The 25,286-nt window shown below is 41.4% G+C and overlaps 2 protein-coding genes across 4 annotated transcripts in view; both read left to right on the forward strand.

The window, feature by feature from the left end:
* Positions 1-10,550, forward strand: part of limk1a (LIM domain kinase 1a) — a 51,819-nt gene extending 41,269 nt beyond the window's left edge. For all 3 annotated transcript variants that reach the window (XM_037073863.1, XM_037073870.1, XM_037073876.1), the window contains 11 exons: positions 84-189; positions 512-723; positions 1,263-1,449; positions 1,670-1,756; positions 3,508-3,639; positions 3,830-3,889; positions 4,346-4,411; positions 4,995-5,163; positions 5,315-5,370; positions 6,182-6,339; positions 6,824-10,550. In XM_037073863.1, coding sequence (XP_036929758.1) covers positions 84-189; positions 512-723; positions 1,263-1,449; positions 1,670-1,756; positions 3,508-3,639; positions 3,830-3,889; positions 4,346-4,411; positions 4,995-5,163; positions 5,315-5,370; positions 6,182-6,339; positions 6,824-6,992 — 1,402 coding nt within the window. In that variant the 3' untranslated portion in view covers positions 6,993-10,550. The remainder of the gene's footprint in view (positions 1-83; positions 190-511; positions 724-1,262; positions 1,450-1,669; positions 1,757-3,507; positions 3,640-3,829; positions 3,890-4,345; positions 4,412-4,994; positions 5,164-5,314; positions 5,371-6,181; positions 6,340-6,823) is intronic.
* Positions 10,551-11,761: 1,211 nt separating this feature from the next.
* The window catches only part of sept4b (septin 4b), a 47,976-nt gene continuing 34,451 nt past the window's right edge, over positions 11,762-25,286 (forward strand). The window contains exon 1 of the mRNA XM_037084411.1: positions 11,762-12,077. The gene's annotated coding sequence lies outside the window, so the exon portion shown is untranslated. The remainder of the gene's footprint in view (positions 12,078-25,286) is intronic.

Here is a 25,286-nt window from a genome sequence, read left to right on the forward strand (position 1 = left end):
GAGGCGAAACATTTCACTGTGTGCAGAAAGGTATTCAAAGACCTCTTTATAATTTCTTCTGCTTATTGTTCTTCTTCATTCAGGGTGGACACGGACTGCATCAGTCCAGATGTGAAAAACTCCATTCATGTTGGAGATCGGATCCTTGAGATTAATGGGACACCTATTCACAATGTTCCACTGGATGAGGTATTCACTACACTGCACCCAACACATTGTTACTGAAGTATTGTACTTTACTGTAAATATGCAAATGCATTTCTTTTTATTGTCCTGTGGTGGAGGAGAGAACAGCACTAACATTTATTTTAGAGCTTTCCTGAATAATACTTGAAAGAGCTAGTGAACAAAATAGAATATATATATATATATATATATATATATATATATATATATATATATATATATATATATATATATATATATATATAAAACATGTCGACAGCTAATTTGGACAAAATAATGGAAACAGTGAACTCATCGCCCACCTGAACTCCGTCTTTCTCTCCAGATCGACCTGCTGATCCAGGAGACGAGCCGGCTGCTGCAGCTCACCATCGAGCACGACCCTCACAGTCAGGGGCAGGAGGGAGGTTCCTCAGAGGCCGAGGAGCAGACGGACGGCCCCTTGTCCACCCCGCTGTCAGAGGGCCCCAGCCCCATCCTGCCCATCACCACACCCCCCCACCCCGACATCAGCAGCCTGAAATCCCGCATGATCACGTAAGAAACTTACATATGTGGCGATGCTCATTTTAAAGTTTTAGGGATTTTTATGCTGTGATGGATCTTGTAGGCACAGATGTTCTGGCACTTTTACCACATATACTTTGATTACTATTTTCCTCTGCTACTTTACGTGTATATGTAAGAGGTTCAAATGAATATGACACTGTCAATATTTCATGGATAGCAGACGTCATTTTAGGTTTTTAGGCTCGTTCTTTCCAGTCTTTCACATTTCTCACAAATGCCAAAATCTAGTTCCCAAAAAATCCTTGCATTCTGTTAGGTTATAAGACAGGTTAGCAACGAGAAAAAAAAGGGTTTTAGTGTAATTATGAGTTTCTTCCTGCCCTCCTTTTAAGATATATAGTATGCACCCTAAACAAAAATGACCATTTACATGTAAACATTTCTTATTTCAGCAGCAGACAGTAATAAAGTACCCTGCTTTTCTCCTCTTGACCCCCTCCAATGCTGTATCCTCCTCATTTCTTTTCCTCTTTCTCTTCCTGTCTCTCTCCCCTTTCTCCCTCCAGGCGGAGCTACAGCATCGATAAATCACCAGGCTCCAGCAACGCAGCATCCCCCATCTCCCAGAGGAAGGACATAAATCGATCGGAGTCGCTCCGCGTTGTGTCCAACCGAACGCACCGCATCTTCCGGCCATCTGACCTCATCCATGGCGAGGTGCTGGGGAAGGGCTGCTTCGGACAGGCCATCAAGGTCAGACACTGTTAGCACGTCTTCATACCAGCCTGTGCTTGCATCTACACTAACTGTACCTACAATATCCACAAGATGGCAGCATTGAATCTAGAGAAGTGTGGAGGCAGGAGGTTAAATGTCTGTGGTTATGATACGTTCTGGAGTTTCTGTTTCCCACGCTAGCATACTTCATGTCTCCCAACTTGTTGCTCAACTTGATTTGTCTGTCTTGGAACAGGTGACCCACAGGGAGACCGGGGAGGTGATGGTGATGAAGGAGTTGATTCGCTTTGATGACGAGACACAGAGAACATTCCTGAAAGAGGTGAGTAGAGATGGACGATCCCAGACGTTACATCATGAAGGAGTGTGAGATATTTTTCAGTTTTATATTCAGGGGCCAAATCAAAGTTTGTCTCAAACAGAAATCTGAAATCTGTAAATGTTGACCTCAATCAGTATCATTTCCTTGAATACAAACATCATTCAGTCAGATATCAACAATGATCAGATACAAGTGTTTAAAATGGAGCAGCCAGTGCCCTTTAAGTTAGTGAAATAAGGTTATAACGGTTTGAATTCCTGAAGCAGCTGGAAAAATCTTTGCTTAGGAAGTAAAAGACAAATGTTTATTGAAGTGAAGATGGTGGTTAAAATTAGCAGCTCCTCTGTGTGAATGTGGGACAGGACTGCATAAAAAGGAAGAATTCTCTCGCCTGAATAATTGAAAGTGAAAGACATTTTTTTTAAAAATCACCTCTGAAACAGGACAAAAAGGAGTGTTAAAACAATCTTTTTCCAAAAAATTATGGATGAGCGGATCTTGTTTTACCTCCCACTCACTGCTTCATCTCTCCTGTCCCTCCATTAATGTGAAAGGATAACAGAGAATGACTCAGATGTTTAGACTTCTCTCAGAGTTATTGTTACCCTTGAACTGAATCGCTCCTGATCTTCCTGTTTGATCTTCATCATCGTAGACTCACTGATCCAGTTCCAACAACCTTCTAATTGGGACATTTGAAGCTCAGGATTGATTGCTCCCATCTGGTTGAGTGTATGGATGTGTGGGATGTTAGTTTCAGCGTAACCTAAAAATAAATCAGAGCCTCTGCTTTGTAATCGTTGTGGACGACGACAGAGTAAAGAGAGGCTATGAAACAAACCCCGACCACAATGAGGCATGATTATTACTCCCGCTGGCAGTTTGTCTGTAGGTGGCCCAAGTCTCACATTACTGAGGCTGCTATCAAAACCACAGACTTTTTCTTTGCACTGTTAACTGTAATACACCAGCCGACCAAGTACGTACTGTTGCATGCATGCATATGATTAGAACATACTGCTTTGTCATAACATCATACCTCAAACTGTGACCTTCATGTATCGATTGCAGTATGTAACAAGAAATTAAAAGTAAAAACAAGAAGTATGTGGTGGTCAGAGCAGCCAGAGGAGTGTGCTGGCTTGCTGCATTTGGCTGACTATGTAGTGGAACATACTAAATCATTTTCTAGAATACTAAATAGTGTGATAGTACGGGTAGAAGAATGCAGTGTGAGTCTCTTGTGATCTTGTTCGGTGAAGATTAGATATGAATGCACTTAACATTTCAGACAAAGACGTCATGAGACTTGAAGGGTAGTAATTCAGGTTTATGTGTGTGTGTAATAAGGACCCTCCTCCTCCTCCTCACAGCCTGGCTGTCAGTGAGTGAAATGTTTTAGGAGGTATCATACTACCCTGAACACTACTTGTCCTAGACGTTATGGACAGCTTTGCCCCACAGCCTCTGAGGAAAAGAAATGCTACACTTAAACTGCCACCATGCGTCATGAGACCCCCTAATAATCAAATTCAGTTAATTTCAGAGGATAGGTCAACATATTGTGAAATAAGCTCTTAAGCTTTCTTAGCAAAATGAAAATACTGATACCACTGACATGTAGGGCTGCAACTAATGATTAATCAAGATCCAAGATGTATCTTTGTTTGGCACTGTTCTTTCTAACAACCGAGCAAACATCTCAGCTCAGCTTTCAGAAGTATAAAAACTGTGTGACATTGTTTCATCAGGTGAAGGTCATGCGTTGCCTGGATCACCCCAACGTGCTCAAGTTCATCGGAGTCCTCTACAAGGACAAACGACTCAACTTCATCGCGGAGTACATAAAGGGAGGCACCTTGAGGGAAATCATCAAGAAAATGGTGAGAGCCTGCAGACATATGAGTCTGTCTGCCTCCTGTTCATTATTCAGAATGCATACGGTGGACCTGATAGTAATTCAGGAGATGGTCTGGTCTTGCCTCAGGTGGAGTCTTTGTAGTTTGCAGATGTAATGAGTCATCATCAGCACGTAAAGAGAATGACATTTAACTGTGATATTATTACTCACAGGACTGCAACTATCCCTGGAACCAGCGGGTTAGTTTTGCCAATGACATCGCTGCTGGGATGGTGAGTTGAAAGACTGAAAAAGAGATTTTTATTGTAATCGTTTCTCCACACATACGAAGCCTCTTCAGACTGTGAAATTCCTTTATGTGCAGCAGTAAAAGAAGCTGCATTGCTTCTTGATATCTTTACTGATGTCTCCCTCTAGTGGTGGTGTGAGTGAGCTACAACCCTCCTTTAATAATGTCACTATCTTTTCCATCCCCCTCGAAGGAAATTACAGCATGAATTCCTGCAGGATTAGACCATTGGCACTTAATGTTTCCCATGAAATGAGTACAATGATGAATGTCGTGCGTGACTGGATTATTGTGTTAACAACAGCAGCTACTTGAGATGAAACAAGGCAGGATTGTTCCTCTTGGCGTGGGTTTGAGATTATCACTGAAAGCTTCTATTTTTTTTTCTCTTTATTTTCTGTTCTCCCTGCCTTTCTGCCCTCTCCTATCTGTCATTCAGACATATCTGCATTCCATGAACATCATCCACCGGGACCTGAACTCCCACAATTGTCTTGTCAGAGAGGTAAGAAGTCATATGCATGTGTGTGTGGACATACCTGTACATATACGGCATGTTTTTCATTGAGGATTCACAACTGGGCAACTGTCATCTGCAGATACAAAAAACAAAGGAGAGCTTTGTTAGTATTAACAGACTAAGCCTTCTTAAAACATGCTGCACATGTGTAACTTGCAGCGGAAACTTCCAGCTTACTCAAACAAAGAAAGCATTGTACATGTGTCACATGAAAACAAGAGGTTTGTATTGCAGAGCTCACATCTGAAATGTCAAACTAAATGAAATGTCAAGCTTTCCAAATGATCTTAACACAGTTTTAACACTACAGTTACAGCTTTTATCACTCTATGTTTCAAACGAAAAATGGTGAAGGGTCATTTTTTATCATGCAACCCAGAACTGGAATAATCTTCCTGTTTATTGTAAACAAGCCCCTCAAGACACTAATGTAATCTAAAATTATGTGTTTCTTGTATTTCTTGACTGTTCTTCTGCACCTTTGAATTGTAAATCTATGAATGCATGTATATGCATGATAGAAATAAAATCGTCTCGCCTTACAACATGTTTGATTTTCTTCCCGTAGGACAACACAGTGGTGGTGGCAGACTTCGGGCTGTCTCGCCTCATGGTGGATGACAAGCATGAGGACAAGTTGTCGCAGGGTAAACTGCCGGGCCTCAAGAGGCCTGACCGCAGGAAGAGGTACACGGTGGTTGGAAACCCTTACTGGATGGCTCCTGAGATGATCCACGGTATGATCTAAAGGGACACTTCATTGTTTGCTCCTTTTCGATAATATCAAGGCAGTGATTTAATCATTTAAACCCATTCACACTTTCCTAAGATACTTAATACCAATTTTCTTTAACTTAACAGTTTAATTTTGGTCTTCTTCCTTCACAGGGAAGAGCTACGATGAGAGAGTAGACATCTTCTCGTTCGGTATCATGCTCTGTGAGGTGAGTGGCTCCTATTCTTAATTAAAACCCAGACAAACCAAGGTTTTCAGATAAGTTATTGTTTGATGAGTGAAACTAAAATTGCTTCAAAAGCTGAAAAGTATGCTCACCTGTCATTTTGAAAAACTGCTTTCCTTGCAAATTTAACATTTAATCCTTTAATCCTCTCAACCCCTCTGGACTCTGAGATGATTGAACAGTCTTAATATTCGCTGAATTTGGTCATATTTTTCCACCTAAAATCATATAATCCTTTCCCAGCACAGGTTCAACTACAAGACTAGGATTCTTTTGCTCTGGTTTCAACATACAAAACCTCTAATTCGAACATGTTTTCCGCTAAATAAAATAGACAATTCAGTGATCTGCCAAAACTTCAGCTCCTCCCAACATGTGTGAAACATTCATTTTGTTTTACAAGGGAAAAAGTCGTGCTCCAAAGCAAAAGATATTTGTTTTCTGAATGAAAGCCCAGCCCCAGAGTGTGGTCAGCTTTGAGCCTGGCCACACACCATCCGCATAGTTCAGGCTTAACAGTTTAGTTCAGTCACTCAGAATATGACTTCCCCAGATGGGCACCATTAGCCAGAGAATAGCACAGTGATTAGAGAGAGCAGAAAAGCAAAGTTGTCTTCATGTGGCTGCGGACGGGCAGACAAACGGTAGTTGTGGTCAGTTGGGAACGATCGGCCTCAGTTTGGAGGGTTTACTGGTTTTACCAGATTGGCACCGGAGGATCTCTTTGCTCTGACAGCTCTATCTTTAACTCGACCTACTCTTTATCTCTCTGTGTTTATCTTGCTCTCTGCAGATAATTGGCAGGGTGAACGCAGACCCAGACTACCTCCCCAGGGCGATGGATTTCGGACTGAATGTGTCCGGCTTCCTGGAGCACTACTGTCCCCCGAACTGTCCCCCTGCCTTCTTCCCCATGGCTGCTGTGTGCTGTGAGCTTGATGCAGACAAACGGTTAGACATATTCCACAGATTCACTCCAAAATGTTACCTAAAGGGACAGTTCACCTAACTTACACCTTTATTTCACCTATCTAACTTTATTTCTGTATATAATGCTGGGCAAGAGGACTGTGAGTCTGGTAATCCTAGGTAGTAACATGTCCTTGGTAGCATCCATCAATTCACAACTGGCATGACTGGGACGAATGGACTTGATATTTTTATTTATAACATCTGCTGAATTTACAAGATGTCCAGATAATTAAGAATTGTGCTGAGACAGTGTTTCACGGAAGAAGCTGAAGTTCCTCCTTTCTCAACAAATCTCAAAGTCATACAATTGTTTAAGGGAGTCTGGGGACATTGAGTTTTCAAGTTCAGTGGTTAAATCAGTTGAAACTGTGTTCCCTAACATTTACTTTTAATTGTGTTTTGCCTTGAATTAAAAGAAATACAAAACTTTTAAACTTTTCTTAACTGCTTTCTAATTCTCTAGGCCTGCTTTCTCCAAGCTGGAGGAGTGGCTTGAGAACCTGAAGATGCACTTGGACATTGGTCTTCCCCTGGTGTCAGAACTGGACCAGCTGCACAAGGCCTTCTGGGTGAACCACAGAATCACACGCCCTGAAAACGGCCTGCACACCCACCCCGAACAGCCGGAGTAGTGCTGAACTGGACTGGACTGGACTGGAGGAGTTGAAAAATTAGGAGTTAACCCCAGAAGGGCAGAGACGGCCTGCCTCGGGCGGTGCAGTGCCTGGAGGAGACGTGTTAATACTCCTCCATGTTTAAAGCTGCTGGCATAGTCTGGCTCAGGCGAGTAGACTCAGGGGGAAAATGTGGATCCGAAAAGCCACCTGTGCGAGCTGCACACACACAAACACACACACATTCAGTCAAATCAAGAGACATAAACTACGATAGCTTGATTCTGCTGCACCTGGAGCTAAAGTAGAACATGTCATATGCAATTAGATCCAACGTTCAGATCAAATAGATTTAACATTAGTGCTCATTCCATTCAAGAATACTGGCTGTACTTACTGTAGTGTGTATATTCATGTGGATAAAGTAGTCCAGAAAACAAGGCAAGAGGCAAACCTTCAGCCTCCTCACCTTGGGCCTCTACAGAGTACATTGTGCAGTATGTGTTTGCAGGTGTTTCTGTGTGAGTTTTGATAGATCTTTTTGCTTTTGGTTTGGATATTAAAGGAGAGGGGCCCGTCGATTGGTAGTGTTCAACTTGCTGTCCACTTGTACAAGTCAAACAAAAACCTTTTCCAGCTTTAAATAGCTCACAGAAGAGTGCATGACTGTAAATAATGCTGTCAGGTCAAATCCTGGTTCATCGTGTCGCTCTGACCTCATTTGGTCATGAACTACTAGACCTTACGTGTGTGTGGCGCTGCCCCTCTCCCTCATCTATTGTGTAGCACTGACCCAACACTGAGGTACACATCTTTTACACACAGTTGGTACGTTCTCACATGATTTTAAGAGCAGTTATCTCATTCATGTTGACGTGGCATCTTATACGTTCAAACACATACCGATGTACATAGCTGGCGACATTGTAAATGTTTTAAATATTGTAAATGTACAGACATATTTTATATACGTACGCTACATTGCCATATTTTTATTGGCCGACCAGTTGAAATTAAGGGGAGTTAAAGTTTGACTGCAGTTAACATGGCACAGCAGAAAGCATTATGGGTGTTTTTTTTTCCAATATTGTCACCACTGTGGCAAGTTTGAATCTTTTAGCAACAAGATAAGAGGAATTTTATCACCATAAATATCTCCAACCCTCAGTTCAAGCCCAGTAAATGTTACATTCTGTCATTTCCCTCCATCCAACAAGTATTTCTACACATTTTATTGGTTATCTTGGAATTTTTAAAGGAGACATATTATGCTAATTTTCAGGCTAATGATTTTATTTTTGCCACACTTTTTTGTCAGTGTCCAGTGCTGCAGCTCTGTATTCCCCCTCTGGCAGAAATTCTCTGTTTTAGCTCCTGTGTCTTTAAGACACACCTCCCAAATATCCAGTCTCCCCCAATTGGTCATCTCACATACGTCTGAGCCCAAAATTCCAGTCGACTTTGTCATGTTGACACCTTCTAATTAGCTACACTGCTACCGTTAGTATAGGCATAAATTATGCAAATGTGTGACATGGTGACGTATTGTGATGTCACAAAGACGCAGAATTAAAGGCGGACCACTGACAAGATCTTTTTTGCACATGAACCTACAGTATATAATAAACTTACGGAAAAAGCGAAATATGTCTCCTTTAATGTACCCACAGATGTGTGCTGGAGTAATTCTGGATTATCTAATGACATCAAAGTTGCTGAACTAAATCTGCATATTATGATAATAACATGTGATGTGAGAATTTTGAGGGCAATCAATCTTGTCTCATGTACTGTACAGTAGTTCAGGTGTGGGAATGACATCACCAGGAACTGCCTCATCATGTCAGCTGTCTGTCCACGTCTGTCTCTCCTCCGGTGGATGACACCACTGTTTGTTTACATGTAAATGCTCGCTGTAAATATCAGTGTTTGTATGTCCTTACCTCTTGTCTGCGTGCATTGCATAAATATGCGCACTCCTCAGAAATTATCTCTTCCACTGTCAAATTTCTCTCTTGCACCTTCTAACATGCATTTTCTGTCTCTAGACAAATTTTTAAAGATCTCCTGCTGTTGTTTTTTCACGAGTTGCATGATGTACAAGCTAGGTCTGCTGAGCTTCTAGATCAAGCTGTTTTGGTCTCTTAATTATGTCATTTTAAATAAGAAAACAGAATGAAAAGAGAAGACAAAAAAAGCCAGGCTAAGAAGAAATGAGAAAAAAAGAAACACAGCTTCTGTTTTTTTATATAACCACTGAAATCTTTTTGTATGGATTTGAGTACTTTAATTTGCACTATATTACCAAATGGCTGTTTGAGGCCATGTTTGTTAATTTCCTCTCTTGGGCTAACTTGTGACAAGGAAATAAATTATGTCGGTTCAGGTTGATATATGAATGCAAGACACTGATAGAGCCTTTCAACTGTAAATAGATGGGATCTGGAAAATTCATCCTCTTGATAGCAAAGTTTGTCATTATTGAGATGCATTTTTAAAGTTTTATGGCAGGAGCCTGTTTGATCCACCTGTGATCTTGTACATAAGGTCACATATCTATAGAAGTAGTGGCTATACTTTCAAGCTTTCACCACAAAACTCCAAAATGTTAAGTACCATGATGTCCACTTATAAAGTTTTCGAGTCTTTGCTACCAGGAGGATGTGATTTTCCAGCTCTGCCTGCTGCCTACAGACTGGTCCTTTGTGAATGATGTCCTGTGTTGTTACTGACTGCTTGGTTTCATATGTGATGCCCACAGAGGCTGCAGCCACTGCTGGTCTTTCTGATAATAGAGCACTTAAAACTGGCCTGTCTCACCTCTCACCTTCTCGTCATACTCTTTTGGCTCAGGGCCGTACTTTTCTGGAGCTTTCTTCACAATTCAGTTCACTCAGCAGCTTGATAGAAAAAGCAGCATTCAAACAGTAATAGTGAGACTCAAACAGCATGTAAATCTTCTGTCACTGTATAGGCTACCAATAACACAAAATATGCTTCTGTAAAACAAGCCCCTCCTGGTTGATGTGTTCGTCCATGGGCATGTACTTTACATGAGTGGCTTTGCCATGTTTCTGTCTCCATTCCTGTCTGAGCCATGTCGAGCATGTCAGGTGTGTCTGTGAGAACGTGTCGATGATCAATGAGAATGTCGCCGCAGCACTTCTTTGCAAAGGATCGTTACCTCTGAACAATGCTGTGCCTTTGTTGTAAGCTAGCCTTGCCAACGACTCGGAAAAACGTGAACTGATTTCCTTTTTTAATGTATCATAAGTGCAAGCCTGATTCAAGTGGATTGAATATCATTGCTGATACTACGTTGTATGAGATTTCATCTTGTTCTGTATTATATTTATATTTTCCTGATCTCCATTGTCAGTTTTGATATTTTAATAGTATATTTCTTTATTCTTTTTTTTTGTTGTTGTCTTATTTAATTTTTTTATTTTACACAAGCTGTGAAAACAATTCTGCACTTTAATCCTGAACGTGAACATTTAGACTCTGAGGAGGCGACTGTTTTTTTTTCCTTTTGTCACAGCTAAAAATAAAACTGTTGCTTCTAAAACAACCTAACTGTGTCTGTTCATTAATGAATATATTTGTCAGTTGCTCTTCCATTTCATTGACAAAAACAGCCACAGTTTTGTCATTACTCTTCTATATTTGTACAACTGAAGCACACAGAGTATGACAGCTCCAATTATATGTGCAAACTCTCCCTCATTCACTGACTTCACACATGAAGAGCACCTAACAAAAGAGAAGATGTGTGGGCGTCATTGAGGTGGGTGCTTGGAGAAGAATAAGTGAATTCATTAGAGGTGTTTTACCAAACTGACCACCAGGTGTCACCATATATCTCTGCTGTTCATTTCTATGGTGAAATAAGGGGAAGAATCTTATAAAGTTGAACTCAAAAACACTCATTCTACAACTGCTGGAAATAATATTCAGATCCTCCACTCAAGTGCTTAAAATACCCACTGTACTCAAATATGACCTTGATGTTAAGTATAAGTATAGGGGTATTGGCAGCTAAATTAAACCTTGAGTATGAGTAAAATAATCTCCCCTGTTAGTATCATACTATTATTTGATTACATTTCTAAAGAATTGTTATGTAGAAGTATTTTTTAACATTTGAATGCTGTGATGATATCTAAGTAAGTACACTGTAGCACTGTACTTAACTACAATTTTGAGTATTGTATTTTACTTGAGTATTTCCATTTTTAACAGGACATATTTACTGTTACTCAAGTATGTAAAATCTCAAAATACAAAGTACCTACATCTGTCAAATGTGCACTTGTGTACTTACAAGTTCTGAACAAATACTTTAGTAAAAGTATTTTGCAACATTCTATCACTGACTTGATACTTGATACATCTCATTTACAAGAGCTCTGAGAGGACAAGTGCTATGAAACAAATGATTTTTAAAAATTCAATAAAATACAAAAAGAAGCACAGTGTCATGAATAAAACGTTATCAATGTTTGGCGCTTACCACCATTTCTAATGTTCGCTAAAAATAAATAAGTTAAATTTAAAAATGGCGCATTTTTTTTCTCTTGCAGGTGCACGTGACCCTTCTCCCATCCCATCCACGTGCGATTGTTTTCATTCCGACGCCGCTGCTGCAACTGCTGGTGTCTCGTGACGTCACCGGGCTGACTGGCTCGTCGGTTTTGGACGGCTGCGCGCGCGCGTGTGTGTGTGTGTGTGAGAGAGAGAGAGAGAGAGAGAGAGAGAGAGAGAGAGAGAGAGAGAGAGAGAGAGCTGCTGCTGGTTCTACCAAACACACACACACTCTCACTCTGTCTCTTCGCACACACACACACACACACACACACACACGCACGCACAGGGGGGACGGGTTAGTCCGGTCACACACAAACACACAGCCTGTCAGTTGTGTACGGATTGAGAGAGGAAATTAAGGAAATACCGAAGAAGAAGAGAAAAGAGGAAAGAAGGAGGAAGAAGTAGAAGAAGAAGAAAAAGACGAAGAAGAAGGAGGAGGTCGCTAACTGAAACTTTGAGAGATGGAGAATTCGTCCAGCAACCACCGGTATCGGTCCGTAATGTTCAACCACGGTGAGTACCACATCTGACACCGCATGTGGGATGTTGCGTGACTCCGGTGATGCTCGTATAATTGCCTCCTGACCCAAAACGAAGCCAAAACCGTCCCTTTAAATCGTGTTTTTTTTTAACCATTAAGGTCATGTAGCTGTAGCTATTAAAACGCATCCAAACGTCTGTTTGGCTACAAGTCAAAATGTAAGCTGGTCTGCGAGCCGATGATGAGGGTGCAGGTTTTATTTTAATAACCGACACTCTCACTGCTCAGAGGGAACACTTCGTTCTGCAAACGAAAATCCCTGAAAAGCCTGGCACTGAGGTCCACACGGGACACGGCAGCAGCGCACTGTAATTCTATAGTTATGCAAGAGTGGTACCAAGACTCACCACACTAAACTATTCTGGACCACGACGATAGAGCTGGATCGCACTGGTGGGCTGCAGCCGGATGGTCTGCATGAGCTCCTGCAGAGGCTCGCCCCACTGTCGCACTTATTTACTCAGGAGCAGTCGTAAAACAAGCAGTCCTGGCTCCGTGTGTCGACATGTGTATGCTGTGAGGGATTTACACAGCCTCTCATACCCCAGCCTGAGCAATGCTGGATTTTTTTATTTTTATTTATTTATTTAGTTTTATCAGATGCATATGTTTTAGGATCATCATTTCAGAAATCCCCCAAACAAACAAACAAAAAAAATAGTGTTTTATCAAAGAACTGTGACCTTGACATGCATTTGAGCCTGTCCTCACCGGAAAAAACGTCAGTTTAGGTCAAAAATGAAAGCGGCTTAATGCTACTCATATTTATGGTTGTTTAGCAGTGAGGGGTTCTATTACCTAAACGTAGATGAGTGGTGTTCTTATCTAAACCTAACCAAACAGTCTTCTTGCCTAAGCTTAACCAAGTAATTTTCTCACCTAAAACTCACCAAGTGGTTTTAGTACCTTACCTTAACAAAATTGCGACTGGCGATACATATCTGCTAATGTATATTACTGGTACACTTCAACGCTTGTGTTGTTTTGGCAGCAGTGATTATATGTCATTTTGGGAGACGCTGACAATCGATCTATTCAGTGGTTTAGATTAGAGGATGTTTCGCAATTTTTTTTTGTGCCAATTCAAATATAAAGAAAAAAAAAACTTCTGGTACAGACACTTCTTGCAATGACACTTAAAATGTGGTTATCACATATTTTGGACAAAGATATGTAATGGATGCAGGATATTTTAAAGTTTAACAATAACAGTTTTTTCCAAAATGACATCAATGCATTGAATCGCTCAACTTAACTAGGAATATGATAATTATATAATGACCCCAAGCATCTGCATTATAAGCTACAATATCAGAAAAAAACATATATGTCCATAACAATATGTCAGCTAATATCAGGCAACATATTGTCTAACCGGTATATCATTTCATCATTGTGCAAACTGAAAAATGACTTTCATCTACCATGTAAATCTATTGTGGCCTTTTTACACTGGCATTTCTTCACCCACTTATCAGCTTACATATTCACCCAAATGATAGCCTCCATCTGCACCAACATCAACTGATGTATAGCCTAGCTCTGCCACAGTCCGGAGTGCCTGTCGGTGGCATCAAAGGGATTTTGTTTCCTGTTTCTGACTGTATCAAACACAGATCATCTGTTTCTTATCATGTCTGGAAACCATGTATGTTAGCTCCAAGCACGTCCCTATCTTATGAGCTCCCACATCCCACATCAGTCTATTGACACGGTGTTCTCGAGGCTGCAGTGACACTGAAACACCTGGTTCGCTGAAGCTGTTCCCCTGTGGTGTTTGCGTAGAGGCGTGCTGTGTTGGAGGAGAAAGTGGGAGGTGAGGATAGCTCTCATAGATAGTGGACAGAGATGGAGAGCGCTGAATATTTTTTAATTTGTTTGGATGGTTATATTTGATTAAAAACATAAATTTCAGTTCAAAGGGAACGCAAGTACAACAATCTTTGGTAGAAGCTTTCATTTGTCCAATTCTGTGTCCAAATGTGCCCTTTTACTCTTTCACTAGTGCTGTATTCTTAGATATATGAGTTACATATGTGCATGAATAGATCTTAATATAAGTATTTTTTACTGCATTGGTTTTAACCAAAAACCATGAAAGATTTCCTTAATGGACCTATTTTAAATCCACATTGCATGCCTCAAAGTTTATTTCCAATGTGGTTGGTCGTGTTTTCTTTTAGTAACCAGTAAATTAAATCATATGCCCCTGAAATTCACCTTAAGGATCTCTGTCACTTCATTTTTAGTGGAGCTACTTAAGATTTTACATCTTGGTGATAAGTTCAAGTGTTTGTTTTTCCATGTATGATATTCACATGTGTTACATTTGACTGTTTTAGCTCACTGGAAAATTTAATCCACATTTCTGTGGTGATATTCCTCTGTGGAGGTATCAACACATATCAGACAGGGACCTGAAAACCTTGCTAGTAAAACAGTATAAACTGTAACCTGTAATTTCAAAATTAAACTCCATTTTTAGCTGAACTGGCCTGCATGGAAGTATAATCTTGGCCTGCTCTAATAAAAGCCCTATAACCCATTTAACAAATAAAGCAACACGTTCCTGTTCCAACAACACCAAACCCTGACATCAGCCTAGATTGACATACAAATAAAGTGTAAAAGTCTCCCAGCAGGAAAGTGAGTGGTGTGGATGGGTGGCACAGTCAGCAGTGGCTAACATTCCTCAGGGAAAGCCTTGTGGAGCGATGCTACCATCCTCCCTGCGGCCTGTGGCTGCGCTGACAGCATGACTGGTAGAGGACCTCGGCATGTAGGTCAAGAGATGAACCACAAGAAAAATAGCCATTACAGTATAGGAATTTAACGCTGATCACATGTTCTGCATCTATGTAATAAGATGTTTTCAGCTCTAACTTTGCAGAAATTTTCTGGAGAGTTGTGGTTGTGGAAGTTTAATTTATCCATTCGTTTGTTTGCTTTGTCAACACAACAGTGCACAGGAGGGTTATTTGCACGTCATCCTGCCACAGCAATTTTACTCAAAGTGCATCTGGACTGATGTGTACCAATGCCAACCCTGTTTTAAAGAGCAGCAGTACCATGCAGCACATACATTATATATTGTCCATATGCAGGGAACACTAAAGCAGAGCCTGTCAGCTGCAACATTACTGCTGTTCCTTAGGTCATTGTAAATGAACAGTCACAGGCTATAATGATATTTCAGTTCCTTGACCTGCAAATCAGCACAGTCTGCTCTGTCAGCTGATAGAGCAGTGATGGTCCTGAGTAGATGGTGATTAAGTCGTGAATCAATATTTGTAGCATAGCCAGTAAGCTTTACAGGACAATCAGCTTGGAGTAATGAAAACTGTTTTGCCTCTGAAGAACTAAAAGAATCAGTAAACGGCAAACATCATGAATTATTTGGACTGGCTGCCACTCCTGACTAATTACTGGAGAGGGTGTTTTCTCTTTGTGGAGACTTACATTTCCAAATATATCATCCAGTAATAATTTATGCCCCGTATTGATGCAACTCCTTGTTTTCAGTTAAACCAAATTCCTCAACAAGTGACTGATGCTGTAATCAACCATTGTAAATCTAAAAAAAACACCCCAGCACCAATTCATTTGGGAAACACAGTCATGCTCAGCCTTTGAAGACTAACTTTCATGCAATCTTTGAAGCATGCATTTTTGGATACTTTTGCAGCATCATCACGCACGCTTTATCACAGACATTTGTGCACACGCTGTTGTCCAGAAACTTTCTACTCAAAAAAAGCGAACATCAAGTCTGTGATTAACAGTTGGCAAACTTAATTGAAACTTTTTTGTGAAACAGCTTTACAGAAATGACATCAGTGCCATGAAAGAATGTGTATAGATTGCCAGTATTTAGCTAAATCCAAGCATATTCACTGTTTTATAGGTCTAGGGAAATCTGGTAGGTTGTACTCTACATAATGACAGTTTTGATACCTGAACTTTGCAAATCAGCCAATACAAGTGCATTAAAAGGGGTATTTGTATGAATTTTAGTGGAAAACATTCAGAAATGCACTAAACTTATTAACAGAATGTGAAGAAATGGCAGTTTTGCTATTATGATGTATGATTGTGTTGCAGAGATATCCACTGAAATTAGTATGCTAACCAGCTAACCCTAGCCCATTCTGATCCAAAACTCCTACCAGTGGTCCAAACACAAGCACACCTGTGGTCCCTGAACGTCAGTATCAGATATTAAATCAATCCTCGAGGGTTATCTGATTAGTCTGGCACCACATGTTGGTATAAAAATAAGTTCCTTGGTTGTCTAAGATGTTTTTTCAAGGGGAAAAATGTAAAGATATAATCATTCCATGCTAAAGAACCTGTAAAATGTGACATGTCTAAACAAGTTACAGGGTCTCCCTATCTTGAGAAAACAATTTATCTCTGGCAGATCCTAAAACCGGATGAGCCAGGTGTCAAACACAGGTGTCATTAGATCTCAAATGTCACCTCATCATTTCAGTTGTTTATCACCGGCTTTTAATTCACATAATAAATGTTTCCCTTACTTGTTTTGGTTTCCTGTTGTTTTCATCATGTTGACAGTAATGTGTTTCTGTTCCTCTTTTATGTGTCTGGCCCTCGTGTAATAATTACTCCTGCTGATCGATCATCCTCATCTGACCAGACGATGAGGTAAGACACTAGAGTTTTCCTTTAATCCTGCTGCTGAAGACGAAGTAGGTCATTGGTGGAGGGAGATTTGGCTTCGATTATCTCACCAAAAGGAGGACATAGTGGTTTGTTGATGTCAGCCCATTTTACCCCTGATGACCGCAGGTATTCAAGCTGGTTTTTGTGCAGTTTGTGTTGATTTGAAAGGCGGTCATTCAGTTGTTTTAAAAGGTCTTTAAGCATTTCAAAGGGAAATCAAAGGCCTTAAGTTAATATTTTTTATGGTAAGGCACATGACAAATGCTCCCTATTCACACAGTGTTTAAACTGAACATGTGATTTCTGCAGTGAATATTTGGAGGTGGTGTGACTTCTCTGCTCTCATGTGCTTCAGGCTGTTGCTTGACACAAAAGAGGAGTAGCTGCGCGAGAATAGGTGTGTTCTCAAAGTACTCTTGTTTCTTGTTTTGCATGGTGACAAGTGAGAGTCTGCTGTATTGTTGTTTGTGCTGCTTCTGTCTGAGTTTCACATTTTAGTATAGTTGCCGACAGCTTGCTCATCCCTCAGCAGAGACAGCAGCTCTCCTGAAGCGCATCATAAGTTTCAGAGCAACGGTGCTCATCTGTTATCAGCTTTCCAGTAGCCAGTGGCCTGTCACCTCAGTGTCAAAACCATGACCCCCCCCCCAATCCCTCCTCTTTACTCCTCTTCTCCATGTCACTGAAGCCCCGCAGCTGTGTTTGGCCCGGCTGAGCGGAGATGAAAGGGGGGTGAGTTTGTTTTCAAGCCCAAGCAGTTCACAGACGGGTGGAGAAAAGTGGATCCGTATGGGTGTGACAAACCCTGGTTCCTTCCTCAGAAACATTCCAAGCCTATGTGACAAAGCTGCAGAGTGTGAGCTGACAGAGGGAACACCTTTCTGTGAGGAAATCTATCAACATCTGTCCGAGACAGAGGCTGCTGCTGCTGCTGCTGCTGATGGGTCTCACTGGTTACTGTCATGATGGTTTGGCACATCTGTCGCTGCTGGGTATGTGATTAAATAAGCAGATGTCCAAGTCTGCATAAATTTAGGTCCTGCTCTACAAACCACACCCATTGTGAGACTCTCAAGAAACACAATGTATCCCTTCTGTGGAAGCAATCACTCAATCCAGGTTAACATAATTTAGGTGCCCTACCCCTGCATCCACACCCCCGTTAACCACGCAGGGCTCTGGGGTGTGGTGGAGCAAGAAGGGTGGCTGTGACTTCCTTTTGTTGGCCTAAAAATGCCACATAACCTCAGACACACGCACACATACACACACACAGAGTGACGTCACTGCTCATGGGCAGTGCCAACTGTGGACAGAGAAGCAGAGGAGGGGACGGTTGTCTTTCTCCACACACACACACACTTACCACGCTGCATTCCTCTGTGGCTTTTACTCAACTAGCCATTAGCTTCCTGTGCCTTCAATTGCTGCTTGCCACTGCAGCCAAAGAGTAGGCAATCTATACTTGGACTTTATTAGCCCATTAGCTTGCTAGCTTCTGCAGTGGATGCCATTTTTCACCCCCTTTCCTCTGTTTTTCCCCTGTAGCTGTGTCTGTTTTTCTCATTTGCAGTCACTGCCAGTGCGTGCACGCTCATGCATTCATCTGCAAACTGGAATGGCAGAATCTGGAGACATGCTGCACCACACCCATCCGTCCATCCACTGATTGACATTTACATTGTTGCAGAAACACATACAGTACATATCATCGTGATCAAAGCAGAGCGAGTAATTATGCCAGGGGAATGTCAAACGATGGGTGTGAGACATGATCGGATGACAGTAAGTCACAGTTCAGTCACTTCATTGTTGGACCAGACAAAAAGACAAAATAAGTAACAAAGTAAATGACTAGACCTTTGTTAAATTTTCTGTTGAGATGTATACTGAGTTTATCCCAAATGTTTCCAACGCAGAAGAATCCAGAAAAATCCACAAGTTTACTCAAGGTAACATGCATTTCAATTAGTCTCCTGCCACTACCTCCAGGATAGGGAAGCCATCGAAAACTTTATAACATGCCTCATTGGTGAACATTGGTGCCTAAGTCACATGAGATTATTAAATGGTATATTCACTACCAGCAAAACGAGTTTGACTGCAGGATCACTTGTGTTTTAATTGCCCAAACAGCCAGACTACTCTACATTAGCTGTAAACATGTGTCTGTGTGTTCCAGTTCAGGTCAACTCTGACTGAACTCAGCACTCATCAGAGACTTTGCCCCATTTCGTTTTTCCATTTTCCTCTCTGTAACGTTACATTCATGAAATAAAGTACATTTCCCCTCTAGCTCCAGTCAACAGTCAAATTTACAGAACGTGAACACACAACAATGGAGGTCACCTCCATGGATCGCTGCTGCAGTTATATGGATACACAGGAGTTAATGTATTTCTTGCTTTTTGAGGGCTAAAAGTTGAAAAATGATCTCTGCGCTCTCCTCCGGTTAGTTTGATTCTGACTCAGAACAGAATCTGATGCGACTTCGGGTGTCTAATCTTCCAGAAGGTCTGGCTCTGCACCCGAGCAGCAGCTATTCCTAACTGGCAAGTGTCTTTTGTGTGTTTGTTTTTTTTGACAGAGACCCTTTGTGGCAGAAATTACAAAGTGTGCCTTTGATTATAAATTCTCTCTCTTCCTTTACATACATCTCATCATATTGTTATCATGTGAATTGTAACCACCCTACAGTATCAAATGTTAACAATATTACTCTTGCCTGTGCAGTAATTCTATCACCCATTACATTATCTCACTGAGTCCACACACCAACAATAGTGCCACTCTACTGTTTGAGCATACCCAGTGAAGGAGGGCGGCATATCACTCATCAGCGAAACCTGACCCGTCATTTTCTATAACTCTCCTCTGGGTAAAGTGTGTGGGATTCATCCTGTGAACATGTAGTGAGATTCACAGTGTGATGGCACAGTGGCGATGTAGACACAGAGGCTGTAGCAGCAGGGTTTTGGCCTGTGGGTTTGCCCTTGACAGGCGGCCCTCGGGGCTGTTTTAGTTTGATGTGAGGGCAAACAATCGTGTTAGGGAGCATGCATTCAACACTTGACTGAATACTGGTGTAAGACAACAATAAAGAGATGGTGAAAGATGAGTGCTTAAACAGGGATTTGTTGTGAACACTAGACACCATCATGTGTTTGGTATTCATTTGTAAGAGCCAGTTTTTCCACAGGAAGACAAGCTCTTTGTATAAGTTAGAAATGGGGCTTTCATTATGAATTATGAAGGGTGTAGCAATCTAAGTGTCTCCAAAACATTACAAAGAAAAATACAGTTCAAACTTTCCAAGTATACTTAACAAAAATATAAATGACACACTTTTGTTTTGGCCCCCACTTTGTGCAACTTAACATAAAAGATCCAAGATATTTTAGTGCACATAAAAGAATTACTTCTCTCAGATTTTGAGCATAAATTGAATGAAAAAACCTTTGCCAGGATAATTCATCTACCTGACAGGTGTTGTATATCAAGATCCTGATTAAACATCTTGATTAGTGCACAGGTATGCACTGCTTTGGACTGGTCACATTAAAAGGCTACTTTTATGCAGTCGGCATGCCGGCTACAAGAATGTCTACCATAGCTGTTGCCCATTAATTGAATGATCATTTCACTACCATAAGCAGTCTCCAATGTATGGTTGGGGTTCTGGTGCATTCCATTGCACTCAGAACTTAGAAAAGATTACCTCCAAACTAGACAGTTGGAATGGAACAGTCATCCAAGTTGGTATTTTAAGTTGGAAACTTGGGCTAGATCTGTATAGTCCAAATTTGCCAACGTAAACACACATGACATCACAGCAGTATGGCGGTGCACATAGAGAGCCATTACTTTGGCTCTTCATCACTTTCTACTTTATACAGTGCTTGTTTTGTGAAATGTGTAGTAGACACACCTTGATTTGTGCTCAATAAAAGTCTTTGAAAGTTTTCATTATGAGCACAGAGTTTTCAGCAAAGGAGTTTGCAGCAAGCATCCATGTTTTCTCAAGCAGATGCACTGGGTCACTTATAGAGTGGAAGTCTGGAATACCTACTCGGAAGTAGCGACATCCGACTTGCAATGGAATGCAGCATTAGATCAGCTCTCCCATGTCCAGTCCAAAGCACACCTGTGCAATCATGTTGTCTGATCAGCTTGTCAATATGCAGCACTGGTCAGGTGGATCGATTGTCATGGCAAAGGAAGTGAAGTGCTCACGAACAAGGTTTTTAACAAATTTGTGCCCAAAGAAATGGGAGCAGAAACAGAAAGAACAGAAAGTGCTGTGTTTATATTAAATCAGTAAATACACCGCACAGTATAATCAGTGTAATGCAATCCATTAGGCTCTTTTGAGGGAAGACATTTTGACATGTCAAGGCAGGAAACTTTTGTTGATTCACCGTGTAAAGAACACAGGTGTAATTAATAAAATTAATGATGTCTGAGTTCCATTTAGCCGTTGTGCACATTGGCTCAGAGTCATGGCTGTTTATAAAACTCGAATCAAGCGGAGGCATTGTTAACATTATTAGTAACACCTGTGCTTTTGCTACTATGTCTGCGATGAAAAAGACTTTCACAACAACGCGACCAACTACAGTCTTAGTTTATTTCTTACCACAGAAAGGATGTCATTTTTGACTGTTTAAAATATCCGTCCCCTCCTCGTGTGTGCATTCCTCAACAAATCTCTCTGGAACATCTGCTTGAAGTCATACTATTTGCCTCATTTTAAAAAGGCTTGGTGAAGCTGAATTGCCCTATTTGGTACTCCTCTGACGTTCTGACTTCCTATGCTCACCGCTTCCTTCCTGTCCCCGCTGGGCCTGCTCACCAGACCCTCAAGCTAATTGGCTCGTGTCTTCATCTCCGCAGATGTCCCACGTCAGCCCGAGCCAGCCTTCCAACCTCCAGCCTCAGCACTCTGCAGAAGTTTTGGTCAGAGGGCGACCTTAGACATTCCTCTAAAGCCTCATAGAAGTGGCCCCTGCCAAGCCCCCCACCCGCTATAAATAATCTCAGCCCAGTTCCCATGGCCCCCACCAAGGTCCCAGCTCTCAACTACCAATGCATTAAACACTATGATGACACCAGAGAGAGAGCGCCACCCTGGTCTACCAACCCAGGGATGGTGAGCTTTCTGGTAGGATGGGGGCAGTTGTTGAGGTCAGGGCAGGGCTTATGAAAGTGGTCTGACCAACATGATTTAAGACAGTAAAGGAGGCTTTCTGTATATGTAGCAGTTGTGTTGTGCTCCAGCTGCTGTTTCTTTTACTGACTTGAGTTTAGGACTGCATGTCCTCTACTTCGCTGACATTCAATGATGTAGCTCTGGAGTTGACTGCACAGTTTGTTATCACTCTTAAATTTACTTCTCTAGTGTGGCTGTTGTCATTTTTTTGGCTTGCTTGGATTCCATGTTCACATTGCACAATTATAGTATTTTCAGCATCCATTCTTAACCTCCAGCTCTCATGAGACGGCTCTCAAAGTTTTTGAATCTGTGGTTTGGATTGCAGTCATGTCTAATCCTTGTGGGATCTGCCTATTGAAAATATGCTTATAGTTTAGCATATGCGTGCAGACATTAAGCCATAACTCAGTATTTGGTGACAAGGCATACCATAAAGGGTAGCTCAGCTAAAACATCAGCACTAGTGTTAGCATTTGGCATTTTTGGATTCATCGTTGTGTGGTTTATTAGTTTTATTCAAAGCAATTTGTGGTGAGATGTTGAAAAAGTGACACATTATTTCCATTGCAAATACTGTGGAGCTTTATAAAGGAAAAAGCTTCACAAAATGTCAGTCGGAAAGTGAGGTTTTCTTTCTGTTTACCAACATGTAACAAGCATATAGCAAGTATTCCATTCCACAAGACCAGAAGATATTACTTTATTGACAGATGATGAAGCAGATATGAAAGGCATTTTAGGATATGTACAAAATGTCTAATATCTGGACTAAAGTGTCCCTCATAGAGTTATCTCTTAATGCAACTTCACAAATTTTGTGTGTTGCGGTAGAGCTTCATACAGCACAGGCAGTGCATCAAACAGACTGAAATTTGAGAGCCAAGAAGCCTCGATTTAATCTTTGTGCTTCTGGGAGCAAAGTCGGAGAGTTTACTCTAACTGCAAACACTGTGAAGACATCAGGCAGATAACAAATGAGGACAGTCGTTAAAAATGTAGCTACAGTCGAATGGTCCTAAGGAAAGCATGGGATGTGTCTGATGTGATGTGACATCTGCGGAAATTGTGGGATGTTTGAGCAATTTTTGCATATTCAGCCCTCACGAACATAATTTGTATGTTTTCTACATGCCAAAAAATGGAATTATTCAAGATCATCATTCGGCAACCATCAGCAGAAGATTGCTGATATTGCCTCTGCCCCTTTTAAGTTATTTTTGGCACTCAAGATTTGAATATTACATGAGTTTGACATGTCCTGAAGTCTGTGTGTTGCACATGTGCAAGTCTGCATATGTGCTAATGCATACAAATGACAGTTCTGCGTGACCAGAACCAGCAGGGTCCTCAGCTGCAGCACCCTCCACTCCCCTTAAGAAAACACTTCCAGATGCTCCCACCGTGCTGCAGGACAGTGAGAGGAAATGCCAGGCAAGCCAAAAGGAAGAGCAGGAGAGATGGTGGAGATCTTCTTGAGGATGGGGCGGGGATGGGGGCGGGTGGGTGTAGTAAAGGATGGTTAACGTCCCCAGAGAAGATAAAAACCTCTGTCTTGATTCGGCCTGCCAGTGGAAATGAGCATCTTATCTTTAAGATCTGACCCCAAACAAAATGTGTGGAAATGTGGAAATGGCGAGCAGGGATGAACAGCATCAGAGTTGATAGACTGCTGTGAAAACGGCAATGACGGATAAAAGAGCTCACGGTGATGCAGTAAAGGCACCAGTTTGCTCACCATGTTATATTTTTCTATCAACACAACCAGCAGGCTCACACAGACAAAACAGATACTTATACAGATGCTGGTATCAGATTTAAGCACTTGGGTGTAAGCAAAGCATGGAATGTGTCAGCATGCTGCGACACGATGATAGATGGAGAGGGAGAGGAGGCCGGGAGTTTAAGACACAACCACAAAATTTAGAGAATGTTACAGTAAGTGTGATTTAGGAAGTGGTGTGGAGAGAGAGAGGAAGTCTGTGCGTGAGCGAATCAATCAGGCGGTTATTTAGTCAGTCGGGGCTGTGGATTCGAGTGGCTGTTTGAATCAGAAACAGACCTGCGGACTTTATAGCCAACATAAGCAGGGGGAGCCTAACTGCAGCAGATAGATAGGCACTGAGCAAACAAACAGAGCAGCCGCTCGCCCAGTGTGAGCAAACAGTGTCAGAAATGTAATGAGGGTGGGCAGAGACACCAGGTGCAATTTTATTAACTGACAGCACGGTGATGTGTGAATTATTCCTTCCTCCATGTATCACATCAGGGCACCAGCCTGTTGTTGGGGGGGTGAGCACATGTGTGTGGCTTAATCCACCCTTCAGCCAGCCTTTTGAAACCAGACTCTGAAATAACAACAGCACTGGCACGCCACCATTCAGTAAATATTTACAACTCTTTGAGCGATTTATGCAAATAGTTTCTGGAGTTCCATAAGTCAAAACTCACTGCTGTTTTCTTCTCTTTCTCTCAATCTGGAAACAGACGTAGGGATCAGAATTGTGGATGATTTACTTGTGAATTTGTCATTTTGTACAAATAAAAGTAGCACAAAATATCCAAATACACACACTTAAATGTCTTTCATCTTTCTTGGCATGTCGGTCTGTTTTCTTTCCAAAGATCTGCACATCTGTGTTTGAAATCTGATAGCTTTAAGCTTTTGTATTGACACTGTTTCTTCTTTTGAAACTCTTTTTGGAAAGAAGTACAAGCTACTTAAACAGAATTTAAAGTGTCAACTCCGCAGATCCCTGGACTACCACTCCGTTATATATGGACAGCATAGATGATGGTCAGCATATGATTGGATTGTGGCATGTTTGGGTGTTGATTGGTTCCAAGTTGCTCTGTGACATTACAGTTATGATCATGGTGGCGTGTTTTGAGTCAAGACACCTTAACTTTGTCCGAATTACTCTTCTGTAGCGCAATAAACGCTTTGAAATAGGGGAACGTTTGGGGAGTCACAGGGTGAAATGGGAGCATTGCTAGTGTTACTAACTGTGGCAGAAGTATCTGAAGAGTGCCTCTGTGAGGACTGGATCATATGAACTGGGTGAACACCACAACATGTGTGTTTCATTGAAGGATCAAAGAGAAGATATGTGGCTCCTGCCTCCCTCAGTCCCTAGAGCATGCTCCCCCTTTACTCCTTCACCTCTGTTCCCTTTTATGTGCTTTTTTTTTTCTTAAACCGTTTTCGTCTTCTTTTTGTCTTCCGGAGTAGACAGGAGCTCCCCTGTTTGTCTGAAATAGTGTGTCTTACAAGATTCACTCCCTGTGG

This window comes from Acanthopagrus latus, chromosome 2 (genome assembly GCF_904848185.1).
Source record: "Acanthopagrus latus isolate v.2019 chromosome 2, fAcaLat1.1, whole genome shotgun sequence".
Taxonomy (NCBI): Eukaryota; Metazoa; Chordata; class Actinopteri; order Spariformes; family Sparidae; genus Acanthopagrus; species Acanthopagrus latus.